The following is a 19,935-nucleotide window of genomic DNA, read 5'->3' on the forward strand; positions in this document are numbered from 1 at the left end:
AAGAGTCCATGGTGGTGGATAGGCCTTCACTGCGGGCTGCAGGGGTTGCCTTCCACCAGCAGGATCCTGACATTTTAAAGGTTAAGAAGGTGGACTTTGTGGCCTTTATAGCTATGGTGATAAATGGCACTGCCAAGGTGGAGAGAAGGTCCAGGATGATAGAAATCATTGTGGAAGCGGCGGAGTGGTTCCTGGGGCTGAAAGATTTCTTGGCGAAGGAGTTACATGGAATATTGTCACAAGCCGTACCACCCTCTCAGGCCCTAGAGCATGAGAAGGGAGATATGGAGTTTTGTTAATGTATAATTTTATTTGTGTGGATTAAGTTAGTTTCCCTATTACGAATGGATTTTCTTTTTACCTTCTTTTGATTTCAACCCGTCCAGTTGGTGGCGGCAATACGTCTGTTTGGGTTATAATAATAATATATAATATATAATATAATAATATAATATAATATGCCATTTAGCAGACGCTTTTATCCAAAGCGACTTACAGTCGTGCGTGCATACATTTTTGTGTATGGGTGGTCCCGGCGATCGAACCCACTACCTTGGCGTTACAAGCGCCGTGCTCTACCAGCTGAGCTACAGAGGACCACATTAAACCCACAGAAGAAGAATAATAACTTTTACACAACTGTTTCTATGGCGTCAGTTATACTGCAGTACCGAAGCAAAACTGTAGGAACAGTCGAAACTGTGCTTCTAGACCGGAACCCTGGTCTGTCTCAAGCGTTCCCGGAAGTGTCGCGATGTTGCGCCTGTTTAGAATACTGAGGGATAGGTTTAGAAACTCTGTCATTATAGCTAGCTAGCGTAACTATTTATGTTGATGACGGGAGGCTACTGTATCCTTCTTGGGAACCCTGTCTCGTGCTTTTGTTTTCATTCCAGCTGAGAACATCGATACATTAGGGCCCATTTGTAAATTCAGAGCTTTTCGCTCTCAGAGCGCATACTGGACGCTCTGGCCGAGAAGTAGGGTTGATCTGAGCGTTCTGACCTCACAAAGGCAGTCAAGCGCCCAAGCTAACTGGCTAAAGTTGACTAGCTTGCTAGCTACTTCCAGAAACAAATGAGAGAACACCACACTCTGACCATTTTACCTGCACAAGCAGAGCGAGTTAGGCTGTTTTCATGCTATCTAGAGCAGGATTGGCCAACCCTGTTCCTGCAGCGCTACCCTCCTGTAGGTTTTCGCTCCAACCCCAGGTGTTACTGACTTGATTAATTTTATCAACCTGCTAATTATTAGAATCAGGTGTGCTAGACTAGGGTTGGAGCAAAAACCTACAGGATGGTAGCTCTCCAGGAACAGGGTTGGGCAGTCCTGATCTAGAGCGTTAGTGACTGTAACTGTGCTGCTAGCAACAATTTAATTCAATTTTTGGCCAACCTTTACTGACACCTGTCATATTTAAATAATAATAATAATAATATGCCATTTAGCAGACGCTTTTATCCAAAGCGACTTACAGTCATGCGTGCATACATTTATTTTTATTTTTTTGTGTATGGGTGGTCCCGGGGATCGAACCTAGTACCTTGGCGTTACAAGCGCCGTGCTCTACCAGCTGAGCTACAGAGGACCATTTAAGGCAGGGTTCTTCAATTCCGGTCCTGGAGGGCCGAAACACTTCTGTTTTTTATTTCTACCTGGTAGTTAATTGCACTCACCTGGTGTCCCAGGTCTGAATTAGCCCCTGATTAGAAGGAGAGGATGAAAAACAGAGGTGTTTCGGCCCTCCAGGACCAGAATTGAAGAACCCTGATTTAAGGGGTGTTGCGCGTTCATAAATTCATCAGTTATTCTGTGCTCTCGCACACTCAAACGAGAGTGCTCTGAAATCGGAGTAGATAGCCAAAATTAATTTACGAACGCACCCTAAATCGACATTATTGATTGGACGATTAGGACCAATGGGAGTAGAGAACGAGATGTTGACTTTAGTGCTTAGGTACTTTTTGTTGTTGCGCGAACAGTGCTGAGGCAGGCAGTGAAGAAGGCTCGATTCGAATCAAGGACCACACCACTTTCCAAGCACTCGAAGGTAGGTTTAAAAATGCTTTTAACTGTAATCATTGTAGATATATTGATGGCAGTCATTACACTTTCAGTGACGTTTGTCATTTTTGGGGTAAGTAACTTAGTTCTCATTACAAATGTATGGTAATTGAGCTAGCTGCCTGGTACCTCGTAAATAGCTTTTCAGCTAGTTAGCCAGTTACTATAGCTAGCTAAATAGCCCTAAGCTAACTTTAGCCCACTGCTCGGTTTTATTTTTGGTGATAAGGTTTTGATTTTTTTCTAAGTTCCACGCTACACAACAATATATCTATTATACAATACATTATTGTATTTATCTTCAACATAAGAATTTGGGCGGGTTTTGCTACCCAGCGCATGACCCTGTGTAGTGATGATGGAGTCGAGGTTGGTGTGATTACACTGTCTGCCTCGCTCTGCGCTTTTGCTCAATTCCTTTGTCGTCAATCGACGATTAAACATTGCCTTTCGACACCACTAAGGACAAATTGCTGTGCTGTGTGAAGAGGGGTTTCAGCCCGCCAACTTGTAAGAAAGCTAGCTACAGTAGCTAGCTAATTTATTCAGGTTGTCTGCCAGTGTCTGTGTGCCCCTGCGGAGCTGACAGTGCAGCCGAGTCCATTGTCTCCTCAGCACCAGTTTGCTATTCGTGCATTTGCAGGTGGGTTGAGATGGATATCAGTGTCGGTGGTATTTGTTTAGCTATGTCAAGTTAATGCGTGATATTGTATAATCTTTAATAATGTAATGATTCATAATTGTGTATCTGTTTTTATGAAATTGAAATCTGTCATGCTGTAAATGACATGAGTAGGTTGCGATTACTGTTGGTCGTTTTTATTCAGTCTTTGTTGCGAGTGGTGTCTTGTTTTGCAGCTGGTCTTAGCGTAGGCACGCCTCGGCCTTTGTCTAGGAATTGGCTTTAACTCAATTGCAATGATTGAATTTGAATGCTCTCCAATCTGACTGTCAATTCAGACCACACCTAGTTAGCTAGCAAAGTTCATGTTGTTCTCTGACCTGTATTCACAATGGTGCTCCCTTTATTGTCTTTGTGCAATAATCAAATCTAATGCCATCTTTGTGCAATAATCAAATCCAATGCCAGGGAAAACGTTCTCTTCTCACATGATATTGGCATGCCAATGGCAAGGTAGAAGATATTCTATTTTGGTTAGCTTCATTTATGCTCTGGTATTTGTTCCTGATAAACAAGGATGGGAAGGACTTCATGTCCACGCCCTTTTTGTCTCCATTGAAATTACCTATTTTAAATATTTGCCAGCTCTTGTTTTGAATAGGCGCAGTAAGGCTACTGTGAAATCTATTCTCAATCATTTGATGCATGTCTGTATCACTAATATTCATGCTACATGTCGAACATTAATACAAGTGATCCATCTCCAACGGTCATCTTATAGACACCAATACACCCAATTGAATTCGTATTAGGCACATAGCATGGCTTTCCACCTTCAGAATCAATAGTTGTCATTGCTTGTATCAATCAGTATTTCTGTTCATTCACTGATTAGTGAATGCATGCATCTTTGATGTATTGTCTTTCTGTCATTAAACCTATGGCTTTGTCTGTATCTTTCCTCCCAGGCATAGCAACCCTCAGTACTCTGCTGAAATGGCGTCCTCTGGAGGTAAGTGTTAACATGACAGGCCTTTATTACACTATTACAGTGAGCTCCAAAAAATATTGGGGCAGTTTTGTGCCCAATAGAAATTAATAGTAAATCATGTATTGTCATTTTGGAGTCACTTTTATTGTAAATAAGAATAGAATGTTTCTAAACACTTCTACACTGTCCCAATACTTTTGGAGTTCACTGTAGATGCAAATCAGCTTCACTATTGTATTGTTTAGGTGCTATAACTATGCTGTTACCAGTTTTACACCTACTTGTATCAACATTGATGGATTCCCTATTTTCACAGAGATCCTGGTCAAGGAGTTGGACAAGCGTGCTTCAGGTCAAGCATTTGAGGTAATCTTGGCCCCCGATGCCAAGGGTGAAATCCCCCTACCTCCCCCGAAGGAGAAGAAGGAGATGTCCCTGGAGGAGATCCAGAAGAAACTGGAGGCTGCAGAGGAGAGACGCAAGGTACCTACAGTCAGATATACACAAATAAGTATCAGGAAATAGAGCCGCATCCACCTTACAGGTTTAGTTAATTTATATTTTATTATTTTCTAGCTCAGGTTTGGTCCCACTAGCCTACTACTAACTTCTTGTGTGACTTTGATTTTCTCATTTGATTAGAGTCATGAGGCAGAGGTGCTGAAGCACTTAGCTGAGAAGAGAGAGCATGAGAAGGAAGTGCTGAAGAAAGCCATGGAGGAGAACAACAACTTCAGCAAGACTGCAGAGGAGAAACTCAATCAGAAGATGGAAGCCAACAAAGAGAACCGCACGGCACGAATGGCAGCGCTCAATGAGAAATTCAAGGAGAAGGTAGGCCTCACTGCTCAGTCTGCCATTTTTCTCAGTCATCTTGACGTCATTTTCTGCAATCCTGAATTTAAGAAATAATTTAAAATGGAAAGGCCCAGGTTCTGGAAATGGGATGGATATCTGTTGGTTGAAATTCCATGCACACTGTCAAAAGTTATACTTAACTAATCAGTTTAACTAATGTGATTTTCATGTTTTTTATTCATTCTAGGATAAGAAGCTTGAGGAGGTACGAAAGGCCAAGGAAACAAAACCAGAGGGGGAGAACTGACTTTTATTTTGTAATACTTTTGTTTTTACTTGTGCAAAGCTATATTTGTTTCTGTTCGTTGCCAGTATTATATTTTTCGTTGTTAAAGTTTTGTTCACCTTGTTCGGATTATTTAGGCTATCCGTTGTTGCTTTTGTTGTGGATGTGTAATTATTTCTTCCACCACCTCCAGTAGTGTATTGCAGCTTATGACCTTTGAAATAAGCAGTGTTTTTACCTATAAGGAAGCATGCCACTGTTACGCATAGGTCCTTAACATTGTGAATTGCATAATGCAAGTAAATCCTTGTACCTTGTAAAGCTGCGGATATCTGAGCTTAATAAAGTTGTAATTGTTCTTTAAAACCTCTAAAAGTCTTAGCCGTGGGGGGGTCATACCATGGATGCTAGTTTTAAAAAAGGCAGTCATTCCTTTGACGCTACTGACACCTAGCGGTAATAGCGTAAAGCTGTAATGTAGAGCAACAGCAGGTGGAAGATGAAATTAAGATTTATCTTGTCACAGATTTTGTCAGTGTATAGACAGTGTCTTTTGGGCATATGAGTAATATTGTTTTATCATTATAAACAATTAAATTCACGTGTTTTGTTGAATTGTTTCACTGATCAAGTGTACAGCCACACCGTACCTACAAATGCCATATTCTATTAGAGCCATACAATACTGGGAGGTTTGCTGTTAAGGCCTAAAATTTGGTTCAATTCATGCTGAAGGTTAAAGATCCAGTGCTGGTATGTAGCCTACTGCTGGTATGGCTACAGATGGACAAAATCCCAGTGATGGGTGAATCTGCAGAGTGGTATTTTACTTTCTTTGCTTGATTAATCGAAGCAGACTTGTGCCATTAACAGTGTCACTGCTGGACGAATGTGTGCAGACAGACACACACACGTAAGTATCACGTCTCAGTTCCTGGGTACATTTCTGCACAGTATGCCTGGCAGTTCCACACACAGAACCTTCTTTGTCAGCTGTGTGTGTAGAGCAGCCTGTGATGGGATTATAAAGTCATTAGCTCACTTGTACCACAGTACAGTACTGCTCCACTCCCCACAATGCACAACGGAGCTGTTTACCACCGGAGCATCAAGACCTTTCTCAGCCTGACCTGGATTCCTAGCAATTCAAAATTCCTCCCTTCGGCAAATCAGATCACGCGTCCATTCTGCTCCTCCCAACCTATAGGCAGAAACTTAAACAGGAAGCACCCGTGGTAAGGACTGTTCAATGTTGGTCTGACCAATTGGAATCTATGCTTCAAGATTGTTTTGATCACACGGACTGGGAATTGTTCCAAGTTGCCTCAGAGAATAGTGTTGACGGATACACTGACTCGGTGACTGGGATAATCAGGAAGTGCATAGAGGATGCTGTTCCAACTGTGACGATTAGAACTTATCCAAACCAAAAACCGCGTATAGATCCACCGCATTTAACCATTGCAAGGTGACTGGGAACATGGACGTATACAAACAGACCAGCTATGACCTCCGTAAGGCAATAAAAAAGGCAAAATGACAGTATAGAGACAAAGTGGAGTTGCAATTCAACGGCTCAGACACGAGACGTATGTGGCAGGGACTCTAGACAATCACAAATTATAACGGGAAAGCCAGCCATGTCGCAGACACCTGCGCCTCACTCCTGGACAAGCTAAACACCTGCGCCCGCTTCGAAAAAAACAACATTGAGCCGCCGATGCGGGCCCCCTGCCGCACACGAGGACTGTGTGCTCTTGTTCTCCGTAACCGACATAAGTAATTTAAGCGTGTTAACACTTGCAAGGCTGCTGGCCCAGACGGCATCCCAAGCTGCGTCCTCAGAGCATGTCCAGACCAGCTGGCTGGAGTATTTACGGACATATGTGGTCCTCTGTAGCTCAATTGGTAGAGCATGGCGCTTGTAACGCCAAGGTAGTGGGTTCGATCCCCGGGACCACATGGGGAAAAAAAGTATTTAGTCAGCCACCAATTGTGCAAGTTCTCCCACTTAAAAAGATGAGAGAGGCCTGTAATTTTCATCATAGGTACACGTCAACTATGACAGACAAAATGAGAAAAACATTTCCAGAAAATCACATTATAGGATTTTTTATGAATTTATTTGCAAATTATGGTGGAAAATAAGTATTTGGTCAATAACAAAAGTTTCTCAATACTTTGTTATATACCCTTTGTTGGCAATGACACAGGTCAAACGTTTTCTGTAAGTCTTCACAAGGTTTTCACACACTGTTGCTGGTATTTTGGCCCATTCCTCCATGCAGATCTCCTCTAAAGCAGTGATGTTTTGGGGCTGTCGCTGGGCAACACGGACTTTCAACTCCCTCCAAAGATTTTCTATGGGGTTGAGATCTGGAGACTGGCTAGGCCACTCCAGGACCTTGAAATGCTTCTTACGAAGCCACTCCTTCGTTGCCCGGGCGGTGTGTTTGGGATCATTGTCATGCTGAAAGACCCAGCCACGTTTCATCTTCAATGCCCTTGCTGATGGAAGGAGTTTTTCACTCAAAATCTCACGATACATGGCCCCATTCATTCTTTCCTTTACACGGATCAGTCGTCCTGGTCCCTTTGCATAAAAACCGTGTGATGTTTCCACCCCCATGCTTCACAGTAGGTATGGTGTTCTTTGGATGCAACTCAGCATTCTTTGTCCTCCAAACACGACAAGTTGAGTTTTTACAAAAAAATTATATTTTGGTTTCATCTGACCATATGACATTCTCCCAATCCTCTTCTGGATCATCCAAATGCACTCTAGCAAACTTCAGACGGGCCTGGACATGTACTGGCTTAAGCAGGGGGACACGTCTGGCACTGCAGGATTTGAGTCCCTGGCGGCGTAGTGTGTTACTGATGGTAGGCTTTGTTACTTTGGTCCCAGCTCTCTGCAGGTCATTCACTAGGACCCCCGTGTGGTTCTGGGATTTTTGCTCACCGTTCTTGTGATCATTTTGACCCCACGGGGTGAGATCTTGCGTGGAGCCCCAGATCGAGGGAGATTATCAGTGGTCTTGTATGTCTTCCATTTCCTAATAATTGCTCCCACAGTTGATTTCTTCAAACCAAGCTGCTTACCTATTGCAGATTCAGTCTTCCCAGCCTGGTGCAGGTCTACAATTTTGTTTCTGGTGTCCTTTGACAGCTCTTTGGTCTTGGCCATAGTGGAGTTTGGAGTGTGACTGTTTGAGGTTGTGGACAGGTGTATTTTATACTGATAACAAGTTCAAACAGGTGCCATTAATACAGGTAACGAGTGGAGGACAGAGGAGCCTCTTAAAAAAGAAGTTACAGGTCTGTGAGAGCCAGAAATCTTGCTTGTTTGTAGGTGACCAAATACTTATTTTCCACCATAATTTGCAAATAAATTCATTAAAAATCCTACAATGTGATTTTCTGGAGAAAAAAAAATCTCAATTTGTCTGTCATAGTTGACGTGTACAAATGATGAAAATTACAGGCCTCTCTCATCTTTTTAAGTGGGAGAACTTGTACAATTGGTGGCTGACTAAATACATTTTTTCTCCACTGTACGTAAAAATGTATGCGCACATGACTGTAAGTCGCTTTGGATAAAAGCGTCTGCTAAATGGCATGTTATTTTTATATTATATTCAATCTCTCTATATCCCAGTCCCCACTTGCTTCAAAATGTCCACCATTGTTCCTGTACCCAAGAAAGTGAAGGTAACTGAACTAAATGACTATCGCCCCGTAGCACTTCTGTCATCATGAAGTTCTTTGAAAGGGTAGTTAAGGATCATATCACCTCCACCTCCACCTTACCCAAAACCCTAGACCCACTACGATTCGTATACCGCTCCAACAGATCCACGGACGACACAATCGCCATAGTGCCCTCAAAGCTCATCACTAAGCTCAGGGCCCTGGGTCTGAACCCCGCCCTGTGCAACTGGGTCCTAGACTTCCTGACGGGCTGACCCCAGGTGGTGAAGGTAGGCAACAACACCTCTGCCACGCTGATCCTCAACACGGGGGCCCCTCAGGGATGCATGCTCCGCATGCTCAGCCCCTCCTGTACTCCCTGTTCACCCATGACTGCATGGCCCTGCACGTCTCCAACTCAATCATCAAGTTTGCTGACGACAACAATGGTAGGCCTGATTACCATCCACATCGATGGGGCCGCAGTGGAGAGGGTCAGAAGCTCAAGTTCACATCACTGAGGACCTGAAATGTTCCCTCCACAATGCCAGCGTGGTGAAGAACAGTCTCTGTGGTCAGCCTCCATTCATGGACATCATGTTCTGGTCCCTTTTTAGTTAACCTACCTCACCTCTATAGCACCTCTATATAAGCTATGTTTACAATCATTAATGTTATGTCAATCATTAATGTTATACTAAGGAGGTATCAGGAGATGTGATAAATGACAGATATTACTGTATTAGGCCTTCCAAGCAACAAAACACATTTGAATATCTCCCCCATCTCATCTGTGCTTCGACAAATATGAAACGACCTACACTTTGAGCAAGTTCTAAAATAAGCTATATATTTCTAGAGTAATATAAAAAGCAACGATGATGAGGTACTGTACCATTCATCAACAAGGGCCCCTTCCTACGGGAAATGCACATGATACAAATGTGCGGAAAAACAATAATTACACAATTGTAATACAAAATTATTTTTAACACGCTAAATATGCATTCTACCCTATCTTTGCTTAAACAAACACCTGAAAAGCTAGTTTGGAGTGCATTTCTTGTTCCTAAATACACTGCTCAAAAAAATTAAGGGAACACTAAAATAACACATCCTAGATCTGAATGAATGAAATAATCGTATTAAATACTTTTTTCTTTACATAGTTGAATGTGCTGACAACAAAATCACACAAAAATTATCAATGGAAATCAAATGTATCAACCCATGGAGGTCTGGATTTAGAGTCACCCTCAAAATTAAAGTGGAAAACCACACTACAGGCTGATTCAACTTTGATGTAATGTCCTTAAAACAAGTCAAAATGAGGCTCAGTAGTGTGTGTGGCCTCCACGTGCCTGTATGACCTCCCTACAACGCCTGGGCATGCTCCTGATGAGGTGGCGGATGGTCTCCTGAAGGATCTCCTCCCAGACCTGGACTAAAGCATCCGCCAACTCCTGGACAGTCTGTGGTGCAACGTGGCATTGGTGGATGGAGCGAGACATGATGTCCCAGATGTGCTCAATTGGATTCAGGTCTGCGGAACGGGCGGGCCAGTCCATAGCATCAATGCCTTCCTCTTGTAGGAACTGCTGACACACTCCAGCCACATGAGGTCTAGCATTGTCTTGCATTAGGAGGAACCCAGGGCCAACCGCACCAGCATATGGTCTCACAAGGGGTCTGAGGATCTCATCTCGGTACCTACTGGCAGTCAGGCTACCTCTGGCGAGCACATGGAGGGCTGTGCGGCCCCCCAAAGAAATGCTACCCCACACCATGACTGACCCACCGCCAAACCGGTCATGCTGGAGGATGTTGCAGGCAGCAGAACGTTCTCCACGGCGTCTCCAGACTCTGTCACGTCTGTCACATGTGCTCAGTGTGAACCTGCTTTCATCTGTGAAGAGCACAGGGCGCCAGTGGCAAATTTGCCAATCTTGGTGTTCTCTGGCAAATGCCAAACGTCCTGCACGTCCCCACCTGTGGACGTCGGGCCCTCATACCACCCTCATGGAGTCTGTTTCTGACCATTTGAGCAGACACATGCACATTTGTGGCCTGCTGGAGGTCATTTTGCAGGGCTCTGGCAGTGCTCCTCCTGCTCCTCTTGCACAAAGGCGGAGGTAGCAGTCCTGCTGCTGGGTTGTTGCCCTCCTACGGCCTCCTCCACGTCTCTCGATGTACTGGCCTGTCTCCTGGTAGCGCCTCCATGCTCTGGACACTACGCTGACAGACACAGCAAACCTTCTTGCCACAGCTCGCATTGATGTGCCATCCTGGATGAGCTGCACTACCTGAGCCACTTGTGTGGGTTGTAGACTCTGTCTCATGCTACCACTAGAGTGAAAGCACCGCCAGCATTCAAAAGTGACCAAAACATCAGCCAGGAAGCATAGGAACTGAGAAGTGGTCTGTGGTCACCACCTGCAAAACCAGTCCTTTATTGGGGGTGTCTTGCTAATTGCCTATAATTGCCACCTGTTGTCTATTTCATTTGCACAACAGCATGTAAAATGTATTGTCAATCAGTGTTGCTTCCTAAGTGGACAGTTTGATTTCACAGAAGTGTGATTGACTTAGAGTTACATTGTGTTGTTTAAGTGTTCCCTTTATTTTTTTGAGCAGTGTATATTTGAAATGTATTGGAAACAGGTTACCAAGTCACATACCAGGCATGGAACATGTTCAAATTGCAAACAGAATGTGTTAATCTTTTGTGACATTTCTGGTCTGGCCTATATTGTTTTAGAGACACCTGTTAAGTCTGAGAAAATGTCCACTGTATGACAGTAGGCTGTGCACATCTATGTGCACTTTATGTAATTGTACAAGAACGTTTATGTATTGTACAATACCATCCACATAAAGAGGTCTCAGCAGGTGGTATTGTCAGCCTTCACAGAAAGGGAGACAGCTGAGACACCGCTGGAATTGTTTTGAAAGTCTGGACTGGGTCTGACTGAGTATATACAATGCAAGCCTTTCACAGACGCATCCACAGTGTTTCATACAAAGACACATTGACAATGCTACCCCCAGCGTGGGAGGAGGGAGAATGTGAGCCTTTATACAGTGACTGGACTAAGGAGTAATACAAAAATTGCTTGACTTGATATACAAATGAGTTTCAGTTTACTGTGAACCATATTGGTGGTGGACGAACAATAGGTGTCTCATCAATAGCCAAACTTGTGCTGAGTTAGGTTTCACATGTGGGCTAACCTCTGAGTTGGAGGTTTCTATTGCAAAGCTACTGTGGGCCTACAGTGAGGGAAAAAAGTATTTGATCCCCTGCTGATTTTGTACATTTGCCCACTGACAAATAAATGATCAGTCTATCATTTTAATGGTAGGTTTATTTGAACAGTGAGAGACAGAAAATCCAGAAAAACGCATGTAAAAAATGTTATAAATTGATTTGCATTTTAATGAGGGAAATAAGTATTTGACCCCTCTGCAAAACATGACTTAGTACTTGGTGGCAAAACACTTGTTGGCAATCACAGAGGTCAGACGTTTCTTGTAGTTGGCCACCAGGTTTGCACACATCTCAGGAGGGATTTTGTCCCACTCCTCTTTGCAGATATTCTCCTAGTCATTAAGGTTTCGAGAGTGACGTTTGGCAACTCAAACCTTCAGTTCCCTCCACAGATTTTCTATGGGATTAAGGTCTGGAGACTGGCTAGGCCACTCCAGGACCTTAATGTGCTTCTTCTTGAGCCACTCCTTTGTTGCCTTGGCCGTGTGTTTTGGGTCATTGTCATGCTGGAATACCCATCCACGACCCATTTTCAATGCCCTGGCTGAGGGAAGGAGGTTCTCACCCAAGATTTGACGGTACATGGCCCTGTCCATCGTCCCTTTGATGCGGTGAAGTTGTCCTATCCCCTTAGCAGAAAAACACCCCCAAAGCATGATGTTTCCACCTCCATGTTTGACGGTGGGGATGGTGTTCTTGGGGTCATAGGCAGCATTCCTCCTCCTCCAAACACGGCGAGTTGAGTTATTGCCAAAGAGCTCCATTTTGGTCTCATCTGACCACAACACTTTCACCCAGTTCTCATCTGAATCATTCAGATGTTAATTGGCAAACTTCAGACGGGCATTTTTATGTGCTTTCTTGAGCAGGGGGACCTTGCGGGCGCTGCAGGATTTCAGTCCTTCACGGCGTAGTGTGTTACCAATTGTTTTCTTGGTGACTATGGTCCCAGCTGCCTTGAGATCATTGACAAGATCCTCCTGTGTAGTTCTGGGCTGATTCCTCACCGTTCTCATGATCATTGCAACTCCACGAGGTGAGATCTTGCATGGAGTCCCAGGCCGAGGGAGATTGACAGTTATTTTGTGTTTCTTCCATTTGCGAATAATCACACCAACTGTTGTCACCTTCTCACCAAGCTGCTTGGCGATGGTCTTGTAGCCCATTCCAGCCTTGTGTAGGTCTACAATCTTGTTCCTGACATCCTTGGAGAGCTCTTTGGTCTTGGCCATGGTGGAGAGTTTGGATTCTGATTAATTGATTGCTTCTGTAGACAGGTGTCTTTTATACAGGTAACAAGCTGAGATTAGTAGCAAGAGTGTGCTCCTAATCTCAGCTCGTTACCTGTATAAAAGACACCTGGGAGCCAGAAATCTTTCTGATTGAGAGGGGGTCAAATACTTATTTCCCTCATTAAAATGCAAATCAATTTATAACATTTTTGACATGCGGTTTTCTTGATTTTTTTGTTGTTATTCTGTCTCTCACTGTTCAAATAAACCTACCATTAAAATTATAGACTGATCAATTATTTGTCAGTGGGCAAACTTACAAAATCAGCAGGGGATCAAATACTTTTTTCCCTCACTGTATATCTATTGGTTTAGCACTCTGGTAGACACCCACATTTAAAGTCACATCATTAATGGATTAGGATGAAATGACACTGCCATAAAGTACACTGTAATAAATACCAATAACAAAGTGTCAATGCCAAAGCCTATTATTGTTTTAGGAGGGGAACCAAGCAGCTGATCATGTAGTGATCTTACTTTGCTAAAAGGAAACAGAAAAATAAATGTACCATTAAATATAGGCCTATGCACACGCACACACGCACGCACACACACACACACACACACACACACACACACACACACACACACACACACACACACACACACACACATACACACACACACACACACACACACAGTCTTGTACAGCTAACCTTGTGGGGACACACAATTTCAGTCCCATTCAAAATCCTATTTTCCCTAACCCCTAACCCTAAACCTAACCCTAACCATACTCTTACCATAACCCTAACCTTAACCCAAAAACCTAACTTTAACCTTAACCCTAAACCTAACCCTAAAACTAACGCTAGCTCCTAACCCTAAACCTAATTCTAACCCTAACACTAACAATAATTCTAACCTTAAACCTAAACCCCCTAGAAATAGCATTTGACCTTGTGGGGACCAACAAAATGTCCCCATTTGGTATTAATTTTTTGCTTTTACTATTCTTGTGGGGACTTCTGGTCCCCACAAGAATAGGTAAACACGTCCACACACACACACACAAACACACACACACACACACACACCTCTCCAATAGACTTTCAAATCAGTAAAACAAGTACATAATTTAGCTGATAATTTATGGGGAGTGGGTGTTTCTTCATTTTCATAGCACACCCTGACAGTGTGCAGTCAAATAAGACCTACGCTATTGGTGAAAATCTAGTGACAGGAACAGTACAGCACATCTGACCGCTGATTGGTTAGAATATCTGTTTGTCAAAGGCTCGTGGATCTTTGACTACGGATAGCGTCTTGTTAAAATATATATATAAAAAAACCGACAGGCGCTCCACCCGCACAAGAATAATCATCCTTTAGTAATTTTATTGATCAAACAATGTTACTTCTATTTGATGTATTAATGAATAATCCAAAGGATTCACTATTCAAGGTTTAGCACTGATACTACGTTTGCCTTCTTCAGGTAGGTTTATTTCTGATGGTTATGCATGGTTTTCAGCAATGCCAGAATATGGTCGCATAAAATGTTAATGTGAATGCCGATAGACCATTTTAATCATGTGCATTTGAATAGAAGGCTCTGTCTGTTTAAGTACATCTCGTATAAATTGTAATAGAGCAGCTGTCGGAATGGGAAGTTGAAGCCTATTCTGCATGCGGTTTACCCCTCCCTGATCACGTCTCGGCTTAATTTGAATATATTTTTACAGAAATACCCAATTTGTGTTCATATTAGGCTATGTCGATAATTAGGATAACATATTGATCAGCCGTTTCCATGCAATTATCGATTGTTAGCTAGTAGGCTAAAATAGGCCTCACTGTTGGATGCCTTGACTAAATAATTTACAAAAATATACCGTTCCACAATCTCAAAGCTTCTGGATTCGTTTATACTCTAGCTATTCTTCACCTATGAATATTTTAAAGACAGCTAAGTATGCAACCAATGTAAAAATCTGAGGGTGGAGACCGGCTGGATGGGGAATATGTTACGCAATTTTCTTCCCATTCATCGATCGCTCCATGATACCATTTTTGTTTAGCACCGTAGGTGAATCTCAATCAATTACGTGACATCCTCTTCTTGTCTCCTTACCTTCATCCACGCTAACATGGTCATGGAAGGAGTGGACAAGTGGAAGAAAATTCTCAGTAGCGGAGGCATTCTTTCGCTTGCCCTGCGTTTTTAGATAAATGCAAATGAAGTAGCTAGAGAGAGTTTGAGGAAGCTGTTTAATTTACTGATACTATTGAGATGCACCCCGTGTGTAGGCCTAGGCTACAGCGTTTACATCTTTGCACTGCTGACACAGAAAATATACACAAGTAGCCTACAGTACACTGCTTTATTTCTTATATTTTTTCTACGATTTTGGATTTTAGACAAAAGACAATAGACAACTTAACTTAATTTCACAGACATAGATCCACTAAACTAAACACTACATTGGCTGGGACTTAATGCCCGACCTTCGACATTAAGAAAAAATACAACAACAAAAAATACAAAAAACTCAGACATACATACATTTCAAAAAACATTAATTACATATCTTCTCAAACTCAGACATACATACATTTCAACAAACATTAATTACATATTTGCTCAAACCTACATGTTCCCACAGTGTCCATACCCATCTTGTTTGTTCTCATAATAACATTCTTTCTTATTTTTCATCATTTTGATATTTCTAGGGCTTGTAATACTTTATGCCATATGGCTTCAAATTGTTCTATTTTATTTATATCTGTAGGCCACATTTTTTCAATATTTAAATAATAATGCATTTGATTCATCCACTGATGGAGGATAATTTGATTTCCAGTTTTGAAGTATTATTTCCCCCTCAAAATTATTGACGAGAAAATAATGATCCAACCCATTGGGTATCTCACTGCACCCTCATATGCCATGTCTTCAAATATGCAGATAGATGGATTAAAAGTAAACTTACGTTGGAAAACTTCTGATAGCCAACTTTCTAACCCCGCCCATACATTTTGGACTTTATAGCACTCCCAGAAGGCATGAATTATTGAGTCATTGTTTGTTTTACACTTAAGACATGACTCTGCCATTGTGCTGTAGAATTTGTGTATTTTGTCTCTTGTATAATACATTCTATACATTAGTTTATACTTGATTAAGCGTACATTTTTGTTTGCTGTAATTTTGTTAGTTATGTTCCAACATTTCCTCCATCTTGTGCCGATATCAGTTCTTTTTAGGTCTTGGTTCCAATATTTTATAAAATAAATTCTAAGAGATTGTCAGTTGAATAGGCTCTCTGCAAGGTTTGTAGGCTATATCTTACCTATCATATGAGTATCCTTTTCTTACTCAAATAGGATATGCTCAACATTGCTTTGATGTCCAAAATATTCTGCGATATAAAACTTTTAAGTTGCATATTTTTGAAAAAAGTACACTGCTTTATTTCAAATGTAGACATTATAAAGATATGTTAAATGAGCTCATCTAACAAGCTAAACTACCCCCCTCCACCCACCCCCATTACTAAGCCAAAGCCAAAAAATCAAAGCATTGTAATATCATGCAACACAAATAGACCTAATGCATATGGATTAGGGTCTAAATCTTCTTGCTGGCAATCAGTAATGACAGCTCATGGCCAGATAGATATTATTGACTGACTGTGAACTCATTCTCTGCCCTCATCTCCAGTCTCTAGTTTGCCATGGCGACCGTAGTGATGGAGCAGATTGGTCGCCTGTTCATCAATGCTCAACAGTTGCGTCAGATCCCTCAGCTGCTCGAGTCGGCCTTCCCTACTCTGCCCTGCACCGTGAAGGCCGACGACGTGCCCTGGGTGTTCCGTGAGCCTCACATCATCGGAGGCTACAGGCAGCCGGACCACAGCTGGCGCTACTACTTCCTCACCCTCTTCCAAAGGCACAACGAGGCACTCAATGTGTGGACCCACCTGCTGGCCGCCTTCATCATCCTGGTCAAGTGCCAGGAGCTGTCCGAGACAGTGGATTTCCTCCGTGACCCCCACGCCCAGCCCCTGTTTATAGTCCTCCTCTCAGCCTTCACTTACCTGTCGTGCAGTGCCCTGGCCCACATGCTCAACGCCAAGTCCGAACTCTCCCACTACACCTTCTACTTCCTGGACTATGTGGGCGTGGCCATCTACCAGTATGGCAGTGCCCTGGCCCACTTCTACTACGCCATCGAGGAGGGCTGGCATGCCCGGGTGCGAGGGATCTTCCTGCCCGCCGCAGCGTTCCTGGCCTGGTTCTCGTGCTTCGGCTGCTGCTACGGCAAGTATGCCAGCCCGAGGCTGCCCAAGTTTGCCCACAAGCTGTTCCAGGTGGTGCCCTCGGGCCTGGCGTACTGCCTGGACATCAGCCCCGTGCTGCACCGCATCTACAGCTGCCACCAGCAGGAGAGGGGCTGCTCCAACCAGGCCGTGGCTTACCACCGCTACCAGGTACTATTTTTCCTGGTGAGCGCCTACTTCTTTGCCTGCCCCCACCCAGAGCGCTGGCTGCCTGGGCGATGTGACTTCATTGGCCAGGGTCACCAGATCTTCCACGTGTTCCTGGTGCTGTGAACCCTGGTGCAGATCGAGGCGACACGCATAGACTACATTGAGCGGAGGCCCCTCTACGAGCATCTCCACGGCAACCTGGCCCATGACGCAGTGGCGCTCTTCGTCTTCACGGCATGCTGCAGTGCGCTCACTGCCTTCTACGTGCGGAAACGTGTGCAGGTGCAAATGCGCGAGAAAGAGGAGTAGGAGACATCAGGACAGACAGATATACAGTTGAAGTCAGAAGTTTACATACACCTTAGCCAAATACATTTAAACTCAGTTGTTCACAATTCCTGACATTTAATCCTAGTAAAAATTCACTGTCTTAGGTCAGCTAGGATAACCACTTTATTTTAAGAATGTGAAATGTCAGAATAATAGTAGAGAGAATGATTTATTTCAGCTTTTATTTCTTTCATCACATTCCCAGTGGGTCAGAATTTTACATACACTCAATTAGTATTTGGTAGCATTGCCTTTAAATTGTTTAACTTGGGTCAAATGTTTCGGGTAGCCTTTCACAAGCTTCCCACAATAAGTTGGGTGAATTCTGGCCCATTCCTCCTGACAGAGCTGGTGTAACTGAGTCAGGTTTGTAGGCCTCCTTGCTCGCACACGCTTTTTCAGTTCTGCCCACAAATGTTCTATAGGATTGAGGTCAGGGCTTTGTGATGGCCACTCCAATACCTTGACTTTATTGTCCTTAAGCCATTTTGCCACAACTGGAAGTATGCTTGGGGTCATTGTCCATTTGGAAGACCCATTTGCGACCAAGCTTTAACTTCCTGACTGATGTCTTGAGTTGTTGCTATATCCACATAATTTTCCTTCCTCATGATGCCATCTATTTTGTGAAGTGCACCAGTCCTTCCTGCAGCAAAGCACCCCCACAGCATGATACTGCCACCTCCGTTTTTCACGGTTGGCATGGTGTTCTTCAGCTTGCAAGCGTTTCCCTTTTTCCTCCAAACATAACGATGGTCATTATGGCCAAACAGTTCTATTTTTGTTTCATCAGACCAGAGGACATTTCTCCAAAAAGTACGATCTTTGTCCCCATGTGCAGTTGCAAACCGTAGTCTGGCTTTTTTATGGCGGTTTTGGAGCAGTGGCTTCTTCCTTGCTGAGCGGCCTTTCAGGTTATGTCGATATAGGACTCGTTTTACTGTGGATATAGATACTTTTGTGCCTCTTTCCTCCAGCATCTTCACAAGGTCCTTTGCTGTTGTTCTGGGATTGATTTGCACTTTTCGCACCAAAGTACGTTCATCTCTAGGAGACAGAACGCATCTCCTTCCTTCTGCCGAGGCTGCCTCCCTTCCTTGTTCGGGCAGGCTTCAGCGCTCGTCGTCACTGGCTTACTAACCACTGCTCCTATATTCATCATTCCATTTGTCTTGTCATGTCATTACACACACCTGGTTCTTATCCCCTCGTTAGTCTGTGTATAAGTGTTCCCTCTGCCCCCTTGTCCTTGTGGGTGATTGTTATTATGTGAGAGTAGTGTAGCTCGGTGGAGCTACTCGTACCTATTTGTTGCCGGGGTAGATATTTTCCCCTGTGCCTTTTAATGTTGGAGCTACCATTACAGTGTATTGCCAGGGTAGATAGTTTCCCCTGTGCCTGTTTCGTTTGTCGCTATCCAGCGCATTTTGGTGTAAAGATGGATTCATCTCTGTATTCAGTGATTACCCTCCTGCGCCTGACTCCTTCTATCACAGTCATCACAGGTATGACGGCTACGTGGTCCCATGGTGTTTATACTTGCGTACTATTGTTTGTACAGATGAACGTGGTACCTTCAGGCATTTGGAAATTGCTCCCAAGGATGAACCAGACTTGTGGAGGTCTACAATTATTTTTCTGAGGTCTTGGCTGATTTCTTTTGATTTTCCCATGATATCAAGCAAAGAGGAACTGAGTTTGAAGGTAGGCCTTGAAATACATCCACAGGTACACCTCCAATTGATGTCAATTAGCCTATCAGAAGCTTCTAAAGCCATGACATCATTTTCTGGATTTTTCCAAGCTGTTTAAAGGCACAGTCAACTTAGTGTATGTAAACTTCTGACCAACTGGAATTATGATACAGTGAATTATAAGTGAAATAATCTGTCTGTAAACAATTTTTGGAAAAATTACTTGTGTCATGCACAAAGTAGATGTCCTAACCAACTTGCCAAAACTATAGTTTGTTAACAAGAAATGTGTGGAGTGGTTGAAAAACGAGTTTTAATGACTCCAACCTAAGTGTATGTAAACTTCCAACTTCAACAGTAGGAGGATAAGGGAGGAAGACTTTAATCTGATTTACACGGGAAAGCTAAAAAGACAAGAGATTAAAGCAATCAGATTGTTCATTTTGTAAAAAGATACC

General features: G+C 43.2%; 2 protein-coding genes across 3 annotated transcripts; both read left to right on the forward strand.

The window, feature by feature from the left end:
* The first annotated feature begins 1,856 nt into the window (after positions 1 to 1,856).
* Positions 1,857 to 5,379, forward strand: LOC121543510 (stathmin-like). Of its 2 annotated transcripts, none has more exons than XM_041853420.2 (5): positions 1,857 to 2,053; positions 3,658 to 3,701; positions 3,997 to 4,163; positions 4,323 to 4,514; positions 4,726 to 5,379. In XM_041853420.2, the coding sequence occupies exons 2-5, from the start codon at positions 3,686 to 3,688 to the stop codon at positions 4,783 to 4,785; spliced, it is 435 nt and encodes a 144-aa protein (XP_041709354.1). In that variant the 5' UTR covers positions 1,857 to 2,053; positions 3,658 to 3,685; the 3' UTR covers positions 4,786 to 5,379. The 2 variants fall into 2 exon arrangements, with proteins under 2 accessions (XP_041709354.1, XP_041709355.1); XM_041853421.2 differs by lacking the exon at positions 1,857 to 2,053 and adding an exon at positions 2,479 to 2,710.
* An 8,906-nt stretch (positions 5,380 to 14,285) lies between these two features.
* Positions 14,286 to 17,838, forward strand: LOC121542479 (membrane progestin receptor alpha-B-like). The gene is made up of 2 exons (XM_041851872.1): positions 14,286 to 14,455; positions 16,685 to 17,838. Exon 2 carries the CDS (start codon positions 16,698 to 16,700, stop codon positions 17,574 to 17,576), a length of 879 nt encoding a protein of 292 aa, XP_041707806.1. The 5' UTR covers positions 14,286 to 14,455; positions 16,685 to 16,697; the 3' UTR covers positions 17,577 to 17,838.
* The last annotated feature ends 2,097 nt before the right edge of the window (positions 17,839 to 19,935 follow it).

Source organism: Coregonus clupeaformis, chromosome 28 (genome assembly GCF_020615455.1).
Source record: "Coregonus clupeaformis isolate EN_2021a chromosome 28, ASM2061545v1, whole genome shotgun sequence".
NCBI classification, from domain to species: Eukaryota; Metazoa; Chordata; class Actinopteri; order Salmoniformes; family Salmonidae; genus Coregonus; species Coregonus clupeaformis.

What these genes read in the sequence shown, in the direction of transcription:
- LOC121542479 (XM_041851872.1), top strand. Translation starts at nt 16,698, where the DNA reads ATGGCGACCGTAGTGATGGAGCAGATTGGTCGCCTGTTCATCAATGCT.
- LOC121543510 (XM_041853420.2), top strand. An exon ending in CTGCAGAGGAGAGACGCAAG is followed by an intron (nt 4,164 to 4,322) that starts GTACCTACAGTC and finishes TCATTTGATTAG; the next exon opens with AGTCATGAGGCAGAGGTGCT. An exon ending in ATGAGAAATTCAAGGAGAAG is followed by an intron (nt 4,515 to 4,725) that starts GTAGGCCTCACT and finishes TATTCATTCTAG; the next exon opens with GATAAGAAGCTTGAGGAGGT.